Source organism: Filicampus tigris, chromosome 6 (genome assembly GCF_054856515.1).
Source record: "Filicampus tigris isolate MCC_2025a chromosome 6, RoL_Ftig_1.0, whole genome shotgun sequence".
Taxonomy (NCBI): domain Eukaryota; kingdom Metazoa; phylum Chordata; class Actinopteri; order Syngnathiformes; family Syngnathidae; genus Filicampus; species Filicampus tigris.
Window position 1 is genome coordinate 27,755,011 of NC_141222.1, and position 20,199 is coordinate 27,775,209.

Consider the following 20,199-nt stretch of genomic DNA (forward strand, 5'->3'; position numbering starts at 1 on the left):
TCACACCATAAAATGCACAAACAACAACGAATGAAGCGAGAATTGAAGGGATTGGTTTATTACAGCTGTTGGATGTACAGAATAAAAGATGGCCTGATACAGTGAATTAACAATGGCTTTGTGGAACTACTTTTATGACATGTCACTACTGTACGTCAATGGTTAAATTGAAATAGTCCCTATATATGTAGTTCATTATTTGTTTTTCAAATGTTTTGACTGCCTTTTACGGTCATTAAAAAGGGGCCCCAAGTATTAACGACCAGCATTTTTTGTGTGTTCAAAATATGTTTACAATGTGTTTTAAAGTTTTAATAAGCTTCATTGTGTTTAAAGCGTGTGGGAGGAGTAAACTTGTAAAAAAAAAAAAAAAAACACAAAAATAAAATGACGGTTTTCATGTATCGTAGTTTGGTTCGAAACATATCCCACACGATGAGCGGGACAGGTTCACTCTCATTGTCCTGTTATATGGGTTGTAAATGTTTAAATTGGACATTACTCATGGGAATACTAATGGTCATTTATTGGAATAAACCAGAAACGTTGGCTTTTAATAGGGAACTTTTATATAGTTGGGGATAATGAATTTTAGCATGATCATGACTAAAACAGCCAAATTTCATGCTTGACGAACAAGGTACACCCCTATTTTTCAAGTTACTAGCTGTCCCTTGGACGATTTTTTTTCTTTCTTTGTGTTGGAGCCAAAATTTGAGGTATTAGCAAGCTTTGGAAATGCCACAGCTTGAGTCAAGAAAAAGATGGAGCAAAGTAGGTATTATAATGGCCTCACATGTGGTCAAACTAAAACTGTCTATTTTCAATGGATGCTTATGAGCAAGAAAAATGTTTATAATTATGCTTGAATGTGGTACCTTTCCAGTAGATTCCCTTGGAAAGTTTCCATTTGGGAATATGTCTAATATTCCCCGATTTAACCTCCCATGGAAATTTCCTGCAATCTACTTCCACTCTTTTGCAAGACCAACCGCAACACCCATCAAGATGATGTAGTCATTGAGTTGAAGTCAAGTCCCGGCAGTTGTTTGGCTTCCTTAGTTTGGCGATACAGTGCGGCTCCTCAGACAGCCACAGGTGAGGTACTTCATGGCGGTCATACTGACGTGCATGAGCGAGCCCAGGTTGAAGAGCATGTGGTAGAAGGCGTGGACCGACAGGCCGCCCGTCTCATCTGCGTACTTGAGGGCCACGATGGGCGTGTACAAAGGGTTGGTCAGGTTGCGGAATCGCGGGCTGCTGGCTTCGATCACCTTCTTGGTGCACTGTGAAAACGGCAGAGGTTACAAAAGTACTTACACTGTTTACGGTACTTTAGCGTGAGCACAGATATGTGTGTAAAAAAAAAAAAAAAAAAAAAAAATAGACATTCTGGCAATAGTAGATGAACTGATTCAGTTCCTGTACTTTAGTACAGGTAAAAAAGTATAGACTCCGAAATGCAATTGGGAGTCAACCCAAACATATTTTTGTCATGCAAGCCCACTAGTTGAAACTAGTTGGCATTCTGATAAATATTGCGTTTGTGGAATAAGAGTTAATCTACTCGTTTTTAGCTATCTCCAGGGGCGGCCATTTTGGCACTTCTGTCGACTGAAAATGACATCACAACTACTCGGGGATCAGGTAACAACCTGTTTTCTGATGCTGAGCCGTGATTGGTCATTACCTGAGCAATTGTGATGTCATTTTCAGTCGACAGAAGACAAAATGGCCACCCCACGGATGGCTAAAAACGAGTTCATTTTTTTAACTTATATACCACAAACGCAAAATTAATCAGAATGCCATGTTTCAACTAGTGGGCCTGCTGGGAACATATTCTTGAAAAAAATGTGTTTGGGTTGACTTCAACTTTAAGTACAAAAGAAAAAATGAATTAAATGAAGCATGTGTTCTTCCCACCAAGAGAACGGGAGGCCGTGGTTTGAAGCATGAACGGGAGCGGGACTTACTCTGGCTATGTCATCCGGCGTTTGTCCCAGCGTCTCAAAGATGTCCACGGAAGACGGCAGGTAGACGTTTTTGAAGTAGTGCACCGTGTCCGGGTCGGTTCCCGGGTACTCCTTCTGCCGCACGTCTTGAATCATCTTGGCCTCGAACTCCGTGTGAACTGGGCCAGGCTCAATCATCGACAATCTGAGAATGAACACAGCAATCGCGGGATCACGTCTGTTTATTATTCATTAACGGTGGTTCTCAAACTAAGGTCCAAGGGTTTATGTGCTGTAGCTTTGGGAGAGCTTTGGGCTACATACCAGACCAGACCAGCGTTTCAATAAAATCAACATATGATTCAATTAGGTACATCCCTTCCTTAGCTTTGGGCCAGTTAAAACCTGCTGAAAAAGGGAGGCACCTTCATCTATCACCTTTGTCATGCCTACGCATCTCTACATTTTTGAGCTGTAAAAATAAATCCGCTTTAACTCTCCACTCGTTGGAATTTATCCCACCGTGTTGTCGAGGGGTTTTCCACGCCACGGCCAGAGGCGCTAGCCACCAGCTAGCTCGCGAGCTAACATGCTTGGGCTTAGTAATGATCACTTACCAGTACTTAAGTAAGTAAGTCGTTCACAATTGCGCTGCATAACCACTGGGACTGGAGATATAACTGTACTGTATATCAAATCACCAGGCCACACCCAAAAATCAGGGAAACTGAAATGGTTAAAAATCCGTTTCATGCTCTAGCTCCACAATTGAGCGCTAGGTCTCGGTCTTTGCACATTGTCAGCAGTCATCCTCAAAGAAACAAATCTTTGAATTCACTTGACAGTACATGGTCTATTATAATTGGTGTTAGAATGATGAGAGGGTCCTTGGAAAAATGTCTCCTTCCCCGTAAGGTGTCCCCGAACCCCCGGTTTGCGGATTCTTGACGTGTACAATGACACTTACGTGACATTGAACTTCAGCAGCTGCACAGCCAGACTCTCGCAGAAGCCCTCCATGGCAAACTTGGAAGCCGCGTAGATGTCGTTGAAGACCACTCCTGTTCAAGAAAAGCAAACAAAAACAATGTTTACTGTCATTCCAAATACTGTAATTCCAAATGCATCTTTTTTGATTTATGATGAATTATATATCTTTGTTCATCCGCTGGCCGTATGTTTGACACCCCTGGTATAAGCGTTCAACTAAAAAGGCAGAGATTCCACATTAACGTAGGGAATTTGTGAGTAAAGTTAAACAAGATCGGCATGATTCCCGTATACTTTTGGCAACATTTTTTTTTACGGTGTGCCGAGAAATTTCTGTAAAATATGTGCCTCGGCACTACTGAAGTTGGGAACACTTCTCCATCAATACCTTTTACCTATAGAACCCCAATTGTTGACAGTTTACTATATGCCGTTCATTATGTCTCTGGCATCTGTCTTCAAAGGGACAGTAGTTTTCATCACTTGGAGTCGCAATGCAGTTTTTTCCTATCATAGCATGAAAGAAATCTCAGTATTCTTGAATGCAGCTTGAGGAGGTGCCCACTGCCCACCTTGGAGTCCCATGACACTGCTGACCACGATGATGTGTCCCCCTTTGCGTCTCTTCATGTCAGGCATCACCTCCTTGATCATTCGGATGACACCGAAGAAGTTGGTTTCGAACACCTTCTTCATCTCCTCGATAGGAATGCTCTCCAGGGGGCCTACCAGGCCGATGCCCGCATTGTTGACTAGTAGGGGGAAGACAAAAGATGATCGTGCATGCTAATCGTTGTGGTAAATTCGGTTCATTAAATTGGCCCCGGAAAGGTCTGAGCCACTCACTAAGGACATCGATGTGGCGATCCTTGATGCCGTTGATGCATTGTTTGACTGACTCGTCGTTGCACACGTCCAGCACGGCCAGAGAGAGCGTTTTCCCGTACGCTTCGCCGGCAGCCTCCACCAGCTTGTCCTTGCGCTTCAGGTCTCGCATCGTTGCGATGACTGTTGGATGGAGGAAGCCAAGTCAATTCTGTGTGGACACAAAAACCTACACGACACAATTTTGAACACTCCCGTTGGCGACGATGCTACCGCTAACACGACGCACTCCTGCCTGGTCTACAAACATTCTGAGTCGCTGAAGTCATGTCAACACATGCTAATCCCACAGCCTTGAACACTATAGTTAGCCGCAATCAAGGTTTATTTGTAATTATTTCTATTCCCATGCTTTCCAATGGGAATAAGGCCGAGGCTACAAATAGAGCAGCGATTAGCCGTCAGGTGCAGGTAAACGGGGCTATAAAAAGACCGTCACTACACTACGCTGTGTCAAACTGAGTTCACTGGCTCACACGCAGTGAACTGTGTATGGTTTGAAAGAGTCCCCACTTTGTGTACTTCCTTTACACTGGAATAAACAAGCATTATATAGTGAAGGGAAATGCGACATAAATAGTGTCCAAGTGGTGATGGAATGATTGGATTTGGTGAATCTCGATGCTAAAGATACTCAACGTGTGGTAAATATAACCCAAGGTAGCCTTAGCGGACTCTACACTTTACATATTGGTATTAGTGTCCTGGAATAGCTCTTGACAGCCCTCATAAGGTACCTTCAGCAAGGCTGTAGTGCACGTTTAGCTCTTGTAAAGTGTCTTGAGCACTTTTTTTTTTTATTTGATTTGATTGACTTTGGATGTATAACAATATTACAGCATTATTTAATCTACGTAATAATGTGGCCTACGTAACACTCAGATTCTTATTTTGTAAGTATGTAATACCTCTTAGTAACCCTTGTAAAAAGATGTTTAGAGTCAGTGACAACATTGTTATAATACAGTAAATTTGACATACTATTGCTGCATTTAATATTTTGTGACCTTGCTTAGCTACACGAGACAACCAGTTTTTTTTGCCTTTTTTTGATGCGGCGCTATTTATGTCTAGATTTTTAAGGTCATAATTCAATTGTATTTATTGGTGAATTTGTGAATGTAGCCTTCGACCAACCTCATAGGCAGTCTCAGTGACCTTTTAGTGCAGATTTAGCTGTTGTAAAATATATTTATTACTTTGCCTTTACACAACCTTTGTACCAACCCATTTTTTGTATGCATCTCCTTCCACATCCCATTCACATCATTCCAATTTCAACATATCACAAAAATTCTCAAGAAAATTTTCAAGATGCCCAAAATGTACATGCACCAAAAAATCAACATTTGTACTCTATTCATTCACAATGGCACATTCAACAAAACAGATTCACATCATTCCCATTCCAAATTCTAATGCTCAGCTCAAGAAAGTCACCTCTTTTGTATTTGAATTTTTTAACATGCCAAAATTTCCACGCCCCACAAAAAAAATCCTCATTCATTTCTATCGACACATAAAAAAAAACACATCCATTTGTAAGTTCATATCATTCCATATCGTTCAATATCATTCCATATCACTCAATATCATTCCACATCATTCTTAATCATTCCACGTTTCCATATTTTTTCATTGAGCTTCACACACAATTTCTCCAGAAACATCAAATGTCTAGTTTGAAATGTTAGATTATTTGTAATGAATGAATTCAGTTACATAATGTTATGTGGCCTTTCATTTTCATTTTTACAAAATTCACCCCTCAAAAAATGATCTAAAAACATATTTCTGTCGACAGGACACACTGTGTAGAATTTTGAAGGGGCAAAATGAATTTTGTATGTAGCATAACAAAAGGCCCTGTTCTCTGAGTTTGAGGGCCTCCAGGAAAGCGGCACGAGCGCACCTACCACGGTAGCGCTTGTGTTGGTCCTTGGCCAGCATGACGGCCATCCTCAGGCCGATGCCCGACGAGCAGCCGGTGATCAGCACCACTTTCTGGCCGCCGCTCGCCATCTCTGTCCACTGAAGGCTGAGGCGGGATGAGTGCGCACCCTAAGAGGATCAAAGTCACATGGACAAGATGCGGATTAACCTCTGTTAGTCCTACGGGTCAGTTCCTGTACAGTCGCTCTTTACAAAACAATCACCCTTTTTTTTCTATTTTGAAACATTTTCTTTGACAAATAGAAAGAATGGAAAGAGAAATCATTTGTTCTTGGGTCTGAAAATTCAGCACTGCGACCAGTACATTCATTGTTGTTTTTTTAAGTGACACTTCTTGAATTTTTTTTTGTAGCTGCAAAACCTGTAGTCCACACTTCATCCCATTTATCAGTGAGATCTTCAATCAAAATTATATCAATCAATTATATCCCGCTGAGAAATGTGTAGCACTAGGTAAAAATTGTAACATTTCTCCATTCATTCGGAACTTTGTCTTGGAAAATGTGGAATGTTAAAAAATGTGAGAATTTGGAGGAAAGAGCAAAATTAGTTTCCAGCATTTCCTGAATGGGATGAACAATTTGAAACTGGAATCGGTGGAGAACTTTGGAAGTATGATGTAAAAAAAATGAATTAAATGGAAAATGTTTTGGAAAATGTGGAGTACCCAGATGACATCAATTAATGCCACTTTTTTTTTTTTTTACTACATTTAGCTCTCGGGGAAAAAACAAATTCACCATTTTAGGTAAAAAAAAAAAGAAAAGTCTGCATTTATGGACACCGTATGCGTGTGTGCAGTGTGCTCTAATCCCAGCGGCCTTCTTCACCCCCATAAACAAAACGTCTTCCTGAAAGCATGTCTGCTTTTTAGACTTTTATGGGGTTTTTTTTGACGAAATTAAGAGTGTGACAAAGACCTTTTTATGTTCTGCTGTACTTTTATTGTTTGCATGTCTGTATGTATGTGTGTGTGTGTGTGGTTGCGTGTGCGTGTGTCTGTGCGTGCGTGTAGAATGGCGTGGCAAAGACACACAGGAATCTTCAGCAGCATATTTTTATTAGTTGGGCAGCAGCTTTGTCCTGTCCTAGCATGCTTTGGAAGTGTGTGTGCGTGTGTTCGTGTGCGTGTGCACGTGCGTGTGTGTGTGTGTGTGTGCAAACTAAACATAGCCCAAGTGTTCATTTGTAATTATGCTTATATGTCTTGTGTAATTTCCCGTACTTAGTCTACTAGTCGCTTAATAAGGCAAATTAAAAGAGTAATTAAGTGGAGGCAGATTCATAAAGAGGGAGGGGGGCGGAGGGAGGGGGGCGGAGGGAGGGGAGAGAAAGTGAGGGAAAAGTAGTACAGGGTGGGAGGGAAGAGTCAACTTGCAATAATTGGGGGGAATTTTTCTTCCCTCCCTGTCGTTGTCCTTTTCCGCCATCCAGAAAAAAAACACGCGTGGCAGCTGGGCTCCCATGGAAATTTATCACTTGAATTGATTCAAGCCTTCATTCTTGATTAATTAGGAGGAGCAGGAAGGAAGGAAGGAAGGAAGGAAAGGAGGTTGAGAAGACGTCGGACGAGGCAGGATGCGGAGGAAGGATGGATGGACGCTGCTGCTCTTCTTCACCGTCGGGCTTCACAGCTCGATAGCAGGTAGGAGGAAGGCTTATCCGTCAGAACAAAGCTTTTTTCATTCTATTAAAAAACGTTGACATGAGGGGTAGCACATTGACCGTGAAAAAAGTCATAGCAGTGGTACCTCAATTTGCAAGTGAGCCAACCTTTGAATTTTTGAGATATGGGACTTAGCTCTGCGAATTATTTTTCTGGAGTTGTGTGCAAAAATGTGGGTTGCACGCACTAGATGGTGGTAGCAAACTTCCCAACAAGCAGCAGTATGGCAGATATTGAGCATTTTTTCAAAATGGAGTAAAGTGCTTGTATTTCGATATTTATTGCCACCCCCAGTTAAAGTTTACTATCTAACTAAACATACGTTACTTACGGGAATTACATGTTGTGTACTTAAGCAAGCCACATTAACTTTGCCTTAATGTCCACTAGCTTAATGCTAATACATAATGGCAAACACCCTAGATGGGCTAACGAAACTAGCATTGATATTCCAGTAGTAGGACACCTTTAAACGGCAGGTTTGAACGCAAACGGCAGCAACAAATATTGAAATATTTCCGCAAAAAATTGGGGATTTCAGAAAAAAATACAATAAAAATCAATCAAAATGAAAAAAGTATATTTTCTAAAAAGTTGGATATTCTTGAGAAAGAAGGTTGTATATTTTCTACAAGCAAAGGTGTTTTGGGAATTTTGTATTTGATTTCTTTTACATTTTTCTTGCATTTCCGAAAATTGGTTCCAGGCAGCAAGTGGTTAGGTGGGTTTCTGAGGTTTGGTGTTTGAATCAGGGCTGCGACCTTCGTGCGTGTTTCAAAGGGTTTTAAAGCCACGTTCAGGCCATGACGAAAGGTTTTAAAGACAGTGTTTGTGCTTCAAGTAAAGGTCAAACAAGGCTTAGGATTTCAAATGAGGTTTTCAAGCCAGGCTTCAAGGTTTCCTTTTTGTAAAATGGATGGATGGAAGTTGACATGCTGTGTCCTCTGCGGGTTGCCTGTAATCACTTCCACCCAGCGGCCCTAAGGGAGGTGATGGACATCTTGTTAAACCCCGCCATCTTGTGCACAAACATACTCATTATTGTGCTCTAAGTACATGTACAAATGTCATTGTCTTGTTTTCATGACATTCAATGAGCAAAAATGACCCGCTTGTTGGTAGGCAGGGTTCGCAGAGCTCACTAATTGCAACAACAACAAAAAAAGCCTTGTTGCTAGGCAGATTTCATGTGATTCGACAATAACGGCACGATACGCGGATGGAAAAAAATGCCACTTGTTGCTAGGCAGAGTTCATAGGGCTTGACTGCCCCACAAGCCAAAAATTGCCACTTGAATTCCTGGAGATCAATCCCAATCTCACGATGGGCCAATGAAAAGGTTGACCACTTGTCCCTAGGCAGATTTCATCGGGCTCAAACGAAACAGGCCTATGGTTCAATGAAAGACATTGCCATTTGTTGCTCGGATGATATCGCAATGCTTGAATCGCAACGGCCTTATAGACCAATAAAATCAATTTTCCACCTTTTGCTAGGTAGAGTTCACAAGGCTCCGATTTGAAATGCCCCATGGACCAATGAAAGAAATGACCACTTGCTGCAATACAAAATTCAAGTGCCGTGTGCCAGTTGTTGCTAGGTTAATTTATACATTTTAATTTCAGTAAATGTGCAGATTATTTTGGATTATACATTTAAGATTAAAGTTGTGCCATTTGGTGGGGTCAGTGCCCCAATTGCAGAGTTTGCACAGGTGATTTTTCATGCATGTGGAGTGAAACTTGCTCAAGGGTCTTATTATCATCAATATGCTCACCATTATTATCGCGAGGAGCTGTACACTCGCTGCACATTTACCAGACACATGTCATCCATGTGTTTGGACTTGTTCTTCCATACCTGCTCTCACTTTGCGCCTCGCTGCATTTTTCAACCTGTACTGCAGCTTCATACGCTATTAAACAGATTTTTTTTTCATGCCTACTAATATTATTGTGCTATAATGACATTTAAAGCCACTGTTGTCCTTTTTTCATCTTATCTTAGTTTAAGTGTTTCATGTTTTGCGTAGTCCCCAAAGTCGTCCATTAGAGCTCCACTTAGTAAATTCTTCCGCTGTAAAAAGCAAATATGAGCCTGAGGGACTTTTACAATCAAAGGTCACAACATTAGGTACCCTCCATCACCACGAAAATGCTGCTTTTACTCTCAGAGAGCGATTTATTTTACATGTTTATAGTTCACCTAATTTAGATACATTTTGTTATAGTTGCAATATTCTCATGCATTTGTAATATTTTGAATTGTACTGTTTTTTTTCCAACAATTATTACTACCCCAGACCGTTTATTTTCTGGAGCGGGCGATGACATCTTGCTAAATAAATGGTGCATATCAGCGTTGGCCAATACAAAGGCAAATTTTGTCAAGTCTGTGCCTCATTTTAGTCAACTACCTTCTTTTTCAGATACATAACAAAAACCCCGATCTATTATTCTGTGAGGGGTCAAATGTAATTAACCGTACGGGCCACATGAAGAGATTGTCAATTTGTTGGTAGGCAGAGTTCACAGGGTTCAACGTTAACTGCCTCATTGGGCGATGAAAAGATTTGCCACATTACTAAATAGGATTCATATCAAGGTGATTGTAGTTAACAAAAATTCACGAAAAACTGAAATAAACTGAAAAACATTTCGTTAACAAATTAAATAAAAACTAAATTGCTTTAAAAAAAAAAAAAAACTAACAGAAACTATATAGAATTAAAACTAACTATAATTGTTATGAAAATGTTTTTTGTCTTTGTCAGTTAATATCATACATGAGCTTTCGAAGTTTATTGTAGATGTGTTTATTTTGGTATCGATATACGTCCGTACAAAAGAAGGGTCAAACGGTCTTTCGAGAATTGTAGGTTACTTTACTTTATTACACAATACTGAGCTTTTTTTTTTTTTTAAATCTTGCACTCAAAAAATACTACAAAAACTAATGTAAACTAAACAAAAATGAAGCATTTTCAAAAAAATGAAATTAAAAACTAACAAACTTTCTCAAAAAACAAATTAAAACTAACCAAATTAAAAAAAAAAAACAAGTGCCAGAACAAAATAAAAACTGTCATGAAAAATCCATGACTGTATATAACCCTGGTTCATATTAAGCAGGACTCATCGTAATCCCACTCACTACCTCGTTGCTAGGCAGATGTCATTGAGCTCCAATCACAAACTACTGCAGTTTCCGAAAGCATACTATCTACGTACGTAGACACTACAGAATGTATGAATGAGAAAATGGCCGGTTGTTGCTCGGAGTTGATAGGCCTCAATCCTAACAGGCCCAGGGGCCAATGAAAAGCAGTATCTAGTTGTTGCTAGGCAGAATGCATAGGGCTCAACCATAACTGGCTCAGAAGCCAATTAAAATGTGTCTTATGTCAATCGTTTCCAAGCAAAGTTCACACGGCGCCAACCTAACCGAGCCATGGGTCAATGAAAAGATTTGCCAAGTGTTGCGAGGTTCATAAAGAACTTAATTCCCAACCACCACATGGGCCAATGAAAAACGTATTTACTTGACGCTGGATCAAATGGCATAACTGGCCAACAAGCTAATGAGTACCGGTAATTGTCCGGTTGTTGCCAGGCGGAATTCATTGGGCTCAAACTAGGGCAGGTTGTGAACTTTCTAGCAACCTTTTCACCTGGATGACATAGACTTGTAAAAACTAGAATTCCACCTGTCAATCATTCCTGGAAAGATGAATATATTGCGTACACGACTTTATGTGTTGTAAATAATGCTAACAGTCAAGTGTGGCCTGGGGTCTTAGCGTGCTAACTTGTAGCCGCGAGTGTAACCTCTCATAGGTATTTCCATTATTCTGGCTTCCAAAAACACCTCACAAATATTTTATGTATCATTCTTAGTCATAAAAGTTTAAAATTAAGTTAGCCACGCTTCGTATCAACATGTCAAAAACACTTGATAATTTGAAGGTGATTCACGTCATGGAAAAAAATGTGTAAGGCAATGTAAAAAAGTCATGTTTGTGGTTTGGCAGATAAGAGCAAAAACATAAATGTACACATTTAAAACAGACATACCAAAAGAATATTTAAACGGACAGCTGGGTGGTGATATGGGCTTGAAAAAATATCAGATTTTTTTTCCCACAAAAACATTTACAATTTTTTTTATTTTGCTAATATAAGAAAATGACAATCAAAACATTATTTTCCCTTCTAGGGTTTTCTTTATTTCTCCTGATACCAAATAAGGGTTGAACGTTTTTGTAGCATCAACTTCCATAGAAATAATCTAAATATTTTTCATTTTCATATAATATAAGAAACCAAATTAACATCCATTTTGTCAAAACATGTATCGAAACATGATCCTTGATAAATGAACATGTTCTCATGTAGAGTTTTACAGGTGAGGCAAGGCAACCACAGCAAAATATTTGCGCCTTAGAAGCACATCAATCGGGTCCAAAGTTCCTTACGTGGCTGCCGCCATCTAGCGGACGCAAAGGAAATCATTGCTCGCAAGAGACGGCAAAAAATCGTCAACGACTCGTGTTTTGAAAATCGCGTCTGTCGGGCCACTCGTAAATCGAGGTATAAGAAACATTTTGGAACGTGCTGGACAGCGTAATGGCGGAGGAATGCGCTCCTTGCTCTTTGTTCACGACGTGACGCGCCGAACAGCAAAAATTGGAGCATGTGCGAGCCCCGCTGACTCGCAACATGTTGACTTTGAAGTGCTTTTGACACCCCAGCGAGGTCTGCGATCAACTGGGTCTGGGATTACATACAAGGATGCTAATGCTAATGATCCATCCGCTTTATCGTATGTGTGTGGGGGTGTGTGTGTGTGTGTGTGTGTGTGTGTGTTGTGTAAGACAGCAGGAGAGATTTTTCATTGCGTTTGATCCAGGAGGAAACGAAACACATGTTCACTCCATCCTATTCTTTGACTTAACTCTTCTCTTGACTTATTGCTTTTGGACGTTTTTACCATGGTTTTTGTTTCTACTTGAAAACAATAACTTTTGCTATTTTTCTTCTTTTTATCCAGAGCAATGAGAAAAGTTCCTGAGAAAAAATGTTGTTTTTTTTTTTTTTTAAGTGCAACAAATTTGTTGTTAATTCAATTTTTAACTGAACCACCAAGGGCGTTTAAATTTTGTTATGTTTGATTTCCGAGTCACATCATTTCCTTCAGGGTGCCGTTATGACGGAACTCAAATAACCGTATGATCGCCTCATACTACATGTAATCAGAGGCCAGTAAAAATAGTTTGTTCAAATATAATTGGATTTATTTTAAAAGGGGATTGATAACGAAGGAAAAAATGCTTGCAATAGGTCAACTTTTTTAAAAGAGAAGACAATTTGCAATTTTGGTATTTTAGCAAGAAACGCAAAGTCAATACACATAATTTTGCTTTCACGGGCCACCGAAAATGATGTGGCGGGTCGGATGTGGCCCCCGGGCCTTGAGTTTGACACCTGTGTTTTAACAGCCAAGAAACGTAATTTTTGAAGGTTTTCTTTTGTTCATCCAAAGCGACAAGGAAAGTCATTGTTGTTTTACATAACCAATTTTTGGGGGGATAAAATGATTTTTTAAAAAAAATTCAAAGTTGAACATTTGAAGAAAAAAAAATACCCAAACAGGTAAACATTTTTTGTCATTTTTCAGTATAAATATCTCAAAGATTTTGTGAAAATTGTTCATTTTTTGGATTAAACACGTCTTTAAAAAAAGTTATTTTTGATATTATCCTGATAACTTTCCTCCTCCGTTTTTAATCCGACACCATTTTTTTATTTTCCATCTAAATATCTCATTTTTCCCTCAACCTAACCACAGAGAAAAGTCATTTTCTTGTTGTTATTTTAATTTCTTTGTTGGTCTGCACACTTCAGACTTGCCAGTCAAATCAGACGAGTCATTAACGTCAGGCGCATCATGACACGTGATGACACACTAATCACAAGCACACACATTAGAACAAACACACTTGCTGACCCCCCCAACACACACACACACACACACACACACACACATCTGCTTTCCAGATAATCGTCGTGGCATTTTCAATGGCATTGAAGGTGGCCAAAAGTATTGGGACACCTGTCGGAATCCAAAGGAAGTCAAGTACTCCAGAGGGTTAGGAATGATGGACAGATCTGTAACTTTAAACCTCTCTCTCTCTCTCAACTGCTCCTCAGGCCAAGCAGCTGCAACTCCACTACGTGCGAGTGTGTGCACGTGCGTGCGTGCGTGTGTGTGTGTTAAGGTTAGCTCAGCAAGCTAGCTTCAGCAGTTTTATCGAAATATGGGCAGATGTGCATTATTCTTCTGTGACCAGATGTCCTCTTTTTCCCTGACGGGGTTTGTAAAATGTTCTACTTAAGAAAATTCTTCCAGAACCAATTAATTTTGTAAGTAGAGGTACTGCTGTATATGTTTTACAATCGCTACAATGTAAATAATAAAAAGATACATTAAACTCTAATTTATGTTGTTTCTCTTTCTCTTCTCCCACCCCTCATCTTTTAATTTTTTTGGACACAAAAAAAGGAAAGACTATTGTTACTTCTAGGCTGGCATCGCTTACTGTCCCACAATCTTATAAAAACTCCACTTTCGGCCTAAAAAATATCAGGAACAATAGACCAATGTATGGTTCATTAAATATTCAAACTTTTCAACTAGTTGACAAACTACGGGAGTATATAGACCAGAGATGGGCAACTCGGTGTGTCCAAGCATATTTCAGGGGGTGGGGCCAGTGTCCCCCACATCCCCCTCTACAGCTCCGCCAGTGCGCAGTACTCATAACTGGTCAGTTTTATAACCATCACTCTGCATTGGTTAGTTGACATCTCAATATGTTTTTTGCAGTTCAACTTGCAGTAAGCCTCTGTCTTCAAGTACATACCTACTGTACATACTATACTGTACTGTGTATACTGCACATACTGTACATACTCTGTGCCTGCCGTTTTCATCCACGCGCGCGCGTTTGTTTGAAGAGCAAACTGTCCGTGTCTCGTCTTGTCCCGCCTGCGCCGAACGTTTGTTGTCATGGTTGACTGAATGACAAAAAAAACACAAAAAAAACAGAGGTTAACTTTCCACAAGCTCGTCATGCAAATGTTGGCGCCAGAAAAATAAAGAAGCTTTACAACACAACGCAGAAAGGTCAACACAGAGCGTATGGATTAGCGTGTTCGCTTGACATTGACATGATTTTATTCTTTTTATCCAAAGTCAAAAGAAATGTTAGATTTGTTGTGTTTCATATAAATAAATAAAATATCCAGTCTTTTGGGGGTGAAAGCAAAATAAAAAAAACATTTTTTTTTTGTTTAGACAGCCACAAAATAATTTTTGGGGGGGTGAGGGGGAGTCTGTAATTTTGTGACTTTGTTTTCATCCAAAAATATTTAAAAAATTTTTTTTGCTAATATTTTTGTTAGATAATATTTTCTTCCATTGTTATCCAGACAGCAAGCATTGCCATTTTTTTGTTTTGTTTTCAGACAGAAGGTAGAGATTTTGAGAGTTGTTGTCTTTATTTTTGTCCAAAATGGCAAGAAAAAGAGTCACCTTCAACACCGCTTATTCTGTACAGGGTCGCGGGGCGATACTGGAGCCTATCCTAGCTGACTTTGGTCAAAAGGCGGACGACTCCCTGAACTGGTCGCCTGCCAGTCGTAGGGCAATGGCAAAAAATGTCAAGGTTTTTTTTTAATCCATTTTGGGGGAAGGGAAAAAAGTCAACAGAGGTGCAGGATTGGATTCCGGGCTCCGGCCTTCCTGTGTGGAGTTTGCATGTTCTCCCCGTGCCTGGCTGCGTGGCTTTTCTCGGGGTACTCCGGTTTCCTCCCACATTCCAAAAACATGCATGGTAGGTGAATTGAACACTCTAAATTGTCCCTAGGTCTAAGTGTGAAAGTGTTTGTCTCTGTGTGCCCTGCGATTGGCTGACAATTCGGAGTGTACCCCGCCTAGACAGCCGGGATAGGCTCCAGCACGCCCGCGACCCTTGTGAGGAGAGGTGTCTTGGATAATGGATGAATGGGAAAAAAAGCCAAATTTTTGATGTTTTTTTTAATTAATTTTATTCAAACCCCCCCCCCCCCAAAAGTGCTTTTTTTGGGTTATTTCATTTTGATCTTCTCCTAAAACCAGAAATACCTGATAGTTTGGGGTTTTTTTTCTAGAAAAAAAGCAACAAAAAAAAGGTATTTTTACCGAACCACCAAAAAGTGATTTTTTGTTGTTCATTTGGCTGAAGCGTAGAATTTGAAAAACTGCTTTTGTTTTTAGGCAATATATGAAGAAACATAATTGTTTGGATTCAAGCAATACTTTTGTTTTGTTTTGTTTCATTTTATTTGAGTATTAAGCAAAGTTATGTTTAAATCAAATAAACGTTTTGGGTTATATTTGGTATTAGTAGAGTCGACTGAAAAATCTTGAGTCACTCAACCTCTAACTTCTATCCAAAGCACCAAGCGTAGCCATTTTTGTTGTTTTTTGGATAAAAGCTGAACATTTCATTTTATTTTTGAGGCAGAGCTACTTTGCCCGTAGTCTAGTTTTAGGAACCAGACGCTAGTTTCTCAGCCAGTAAAACAACAACAAAAGCAAATAATTTGGTAGTCACCACATAAAGGTAAGAATTACAAACACATGGACACACACACACACACACACACACACACACACACACACACACAGAATACATCTGGCACACTTTAATGAGACATGAACGTGTGTGTGAGTGAGTGCGTTTGAAAGCTTTACGTAATGCTCACAAATCCATGTGAAGAAGATTCACACCAGTCGAGACATGTTCTCCATTCTTAGCTTCTCTCTCTGGAGCTCCTTTTCATGACTTTCCTTACGCGTGCATGGATGTTGCTCATTTTGATTTCGTCCGACAAATCTTTCATTGTTCCGTCGTGTTGTGTTTCTACAGCTTCTCTTACGAACAAAGATATTTGGAGCATTCAATGAACCAAACACATGTTTTTTTTTGTTTTTTTTTGTAAGTAACTTCAAATGGTTTGTTCCTAAACATCAAAGACAATTTAGGGTGCTCGAGGTAGCTAACGTTGCAGTTTTTCTGAACACCAAAGACAATATCAAGTCCTCCACGAACTGACGCATGCGTTTTCGTAAGCATCAAAGAGACGTTACAGATCAGCAACAAAGCACCACAATGCAGACAATTGAGAGAATTCAATGAACTTACATGTTTCTGTAAACAGCAAAGAATTTCTCCTTCAATGAACGCTAACGCACCAGTTTCTGTAAACATTGAAGACTAAATAGCAATCAAAGAACCCCAAACTAGTGTTTTTGTAAACATCAAAGATACTTTAGAATCTTGAAAGACCTAACGTGCAAGTTTTTGTAAATATCACAATTTAGAGTGTTTGGTAAATTTTTTTTTTTGGTCCATCATCAAAGACCAAAGGTTTGTTTCTTTTTTGCAAACATCAAAGACAATTTAGTCTACGAGGAGCCTAACGGACATTTTTCATTATTATCAGAGACAACTGAGAGTTTTCGAAGAACTGAACGTACATGTTCCCGTAAATCTGTATACATCTATATGTTCATTTTTGTCCAAAATCAAAGACAAGTTAGTCTACAAGGAGCTGAATGTATGTGAACATCAAAGACAATTGACATTTCTCATCTGCCTGTTTTTGTTTTTGTAAACATTAAAGACGATTTGGAGTCTTTAACCAAGCTAATGTCGGAGTTGTCCTTTTCTGTCTTGTCTTTGGCAGCCAGTCCAGTCGACGTCCTGAAGGTTCTGGAGCTTTCCGAGGACATGGAAGGCGTGTCCCTGGAGGCCGGGCTGTGCACCAGCAGGACGGGCCGAGAAGAGCCGGACCTCGCCTTCAAGATCAACAAGAAGATCCAACTGAGCGCTCCCACCAAGCAGCTCTTTCCCGGTAAAATAAAGTCCGACCAGTGGGGTATTAACCGGAACAATGTGGACAAATGAGCTAAGGTTTCATGTGCTCCTGGGCTCAGATTCCCCATTCCCGGAGGACTTCTCACTGATGACCACAGTTCGAGCTGTGAAGGGCTCGCAGGTCTTTCTGCTGTCCCTGTACGACCCTCAGGTTTGTGTCACAACATGAGTCCATTCATACAGCGCATCATTTTTTTCCACTTATTATGTTACAACCACTGACAAGGAATTTTTTCCTTGTGCGAGCCCAATTAATTTTTTGTAATTTTTTTTATAAACCCGCAAAATTCTTCAGAAAACACAGATAAACACGCATTGACTGTTCCTCGACAGGGGAAATGTGAAAAAAAAAATCCTGGAAAAACATGGGAAAATGCCCAAAAGGCTCTGCAGTTAATCGAAATTCTATTAAGACTACGATTATTACACTCCACGATTACAAAATTGGCATAATCGTAAAAAACGATGATTAATATTCATTTATATCCAACGCGCTATGTTTGTTTACACAAGGAAATCATACTTGATTTGATACATTTGCACCTTTTTGTAAAACAATTTATAATAACTCATTTTATCAATTTTGTTTAGTCCAAAAGGAACTTACATAATTATAGTGTTTCAAAGAAATGCATTTGTCTTTGTATTTTTTATGTTTAAATATTTTTTTTATTTCTTTTATAATAACTAATTTTATCAATTTAATTTTCAAAGAAATGCATTTGTCTTTGTATTTTTTATGTTTAAATATTTTTTTAATTTCTTTTATAATAACTAATTTTATCAATTTAATTTGGTCCAAAAGGAGCGTACTTACCGGTACATTTATTTGCCTTTATATTTTTTATGTTTAAACATTTTCTTGTTTTGCACTCAAAAATAAATGATCGCTTGAATAATCGTGATTTCAGTTATTACCAAAATAATCATGATTACTATAGTTTTCATAATCAGGCAGCCCTATGTCATTATGTTGTGTGTAAAATTTTGAGCAAAGCTTTTGGTTTACTCCATCTTGCAATAAGGCTGTAATATAACTCACTGAGGATAAAGTAAACTTCTCTCAATACTCTCCGGCTGCACAAAATGCTTGTCATGAGTCCGTCGAATCTTGAAGTCTTCCGCTTTTTTCTTTTTCTTGTTGCTGTTGTCTCAGGGGACGCAACAGCTGGGTTTAGAGATCGGACGTTCTCCCGTCTTCCTGTACGAGGACCACGAGGGTCAGCCCACTCCGGACCTCTACCCCACTTTTAGGAGGATCAACCTGGCGGACGGCAAGTGGGTAACACACCAGAGCGCAAAACACCTGATACGCAATTTCCGGTGTTGCTGAATGTACGCATTCGCCTCCAACATCAAACACAATTTTGCGTCTTCAATGAACCTAACGTTTGTTTACTTTTCACCCCCAAAAAACGAAGACAATTTGGACTCTTGAACTCTTCAATGAAACGTTTTTGTGTGCAATTCTGCAAACGTCATTTGGACTCTTTGACGCTTCCCGCTAGGTGGCATCGAGTGGCCTACGGTGTGAAGGGCCAGCAGGTCACTCTCTATTTGGACTGCGTCAAGCTGGAGACTTTGGAGCTGCTGCGGGGAGCCCAAGCGCACGTCAGCACCGACGGCGTCACCGTGTTCGGAACGCGACTGCTGGACCAAGACGTCTTTGAGGTTGGCTGGATAGCAGGCACCTTTTCATTGCCCTGCAGTATAGTCAAGAATTTAGCTTAAAAAGTTCACACAGTAAATGCAATTTTTCTTTGAAATCCTTTTTTTTTTTTTTTTTCAAATAAAAAAACAAAACAAATGAAAGCATTTTTTAAAAGTCAATTCATTGTCAATTAAAAATGTTTTTTATTACCTTTTGTTTTACCTCCTTTTTAACTAATTCGCTGCCAGACATTTTCAGACCCCTTTTACCCCAACGTTTGAATAAAATTAAAAAAGAAATCTAAATAAATTCCTGGGATTGAATTACTGGACTGTGAAAAGACGAGTAAATCAGTCTATGGCAGTGAATGAGTTAACTAGTGACAGTAGCTTATCATTTGAATTTTAGTGAGTTTTTTTTCACTAAAAATATATTTTTGACATACTTGTATTGCTTATTACCATTTCCTTAAATGATGTGAAAGCCAGTCCAGCGTGTACAAAAAAATACCACAATTTTGGGTTGTACAAAAATATCATAAAACATCATAAAAGGGAATGTAAAGAAATAAACTGGTTTGACAATATGCTGAAAGTCGCAAAACAACCGTCGGATTGTATGCGTGCCTCACGATTGACGTCTGGCACGCAGCCTGTGGCCGACAGCATTTCTCATTTTGCATTTGACTGTTAGTAGGAAAATGTTCTCCGAGTGAGAACTGGAGACGCGCATACAGTATTTGATTTGGATGAAAATCTCTGCCTACCGGGTAAAGAATAAACAACAAGCAAAATTGGATTTAGATGCCAATGAAGTGACCTCTTCCTTTTGACCTGGACAGGGTGACATCCAGCAGCTGCTGCTGGTGGACGACCCTGCGGCGGCCCAGACGTACTGCAGGGACTTCATCCCCGACTGCGACGCCGCGTTACCCTACGACAGCATCATCATGGACATCGCCGCAGACGAGGTGATCCGACCCCCCCCCCCCCCCACACACACACACACACTTCACACTTCAGGCAACCCGCAATGTGACAGGTGCTGAATGCTGTAAATCCAAAGCAGCCCGCCGGCTTTTCTTGCCTCACAAATATTGCAAGTATTTATGGACCA

General features: G+C 39.8%; 2 protein-coding genes across 3 annotated transcripts in view; one reads left to right on the forward strand and one right to left on the reverse strand.

The window, feature by feature from the left end:
- Nucleotides 1-42: 42 nt before the first annotated feature.
- LOC147146575 (retinol dehydrogenase 8-like) lies at nucleotides 43-5,895 on the reverse strand. Its single transcript, XM_086032716.1, has 6 exons — nucleotides 5,747-5,895; nucleotides 3,792-3,953; nucleotides 3,518-3,697; nucleotides 2,923-3,016; nucleotides 1,977-2,160; nucleotides 43-1,286 (listed from the first exon to the last, which is right to left on the reverse strand). Exons 1-6 carry the CDS (start codon nucleotides 5,850-5,852, stop codon nucleotides 1,059-1,061), a joined length of 954 nt encoding a protein of 317 aa, XP_085888842.1. The 5' UTR covers nucleotides 5,853-5,895; the 3' UTR covers nucleotides 43-1,058.
- Nucleotides 1,807-20,199, forward strand: part of LOC147146576 (uncharacterized) — a 43,499-nt gene continuing 25,106 nt past the window's right edge. Inside the window, exons 1-7 of one of the 2 annotated variants that reach the window (XM_086032710.1) lie at nucleotides 1,807-5,948; nucleotides 7,299-7,428; nucleotides 17,242-17,409; nucleotides 17,492-17,583; nucleotides 18,589-18,710; nucleotides 18,941-19,103; nucleotides 19,925-20,053. In XM_086032710.1, the coding sequence (XP_085888836.1) occupies nucleotides 7,362-7,428; nucleotides 17,242-17,409; nucleotides 17,492-17,583; nucleotides 18,589-18,710; nucleotides 18,941-19,103; nucleotides 19,925-20,053 (741 nt within the window). In that variant the 5' untranslated portion in view covers nucleotides 1,807-5,948; nucleotides 7,299-7,361. Of the gene's footprint in view, nucleotides 5,949-6,502; nucleotides 6,532-7,298; nucleotides 7,429-17,241; nucleotides 17,410-17,491; nucleotides 17,584-18,588; nucleotides 18,711-18,940; nucleotides 19,104-19,924; nucleotides 20,054-20,199 lie in introns of those variants that run through there. The other variant, XM_086032711.1, reaches the window with a different exon arrangement.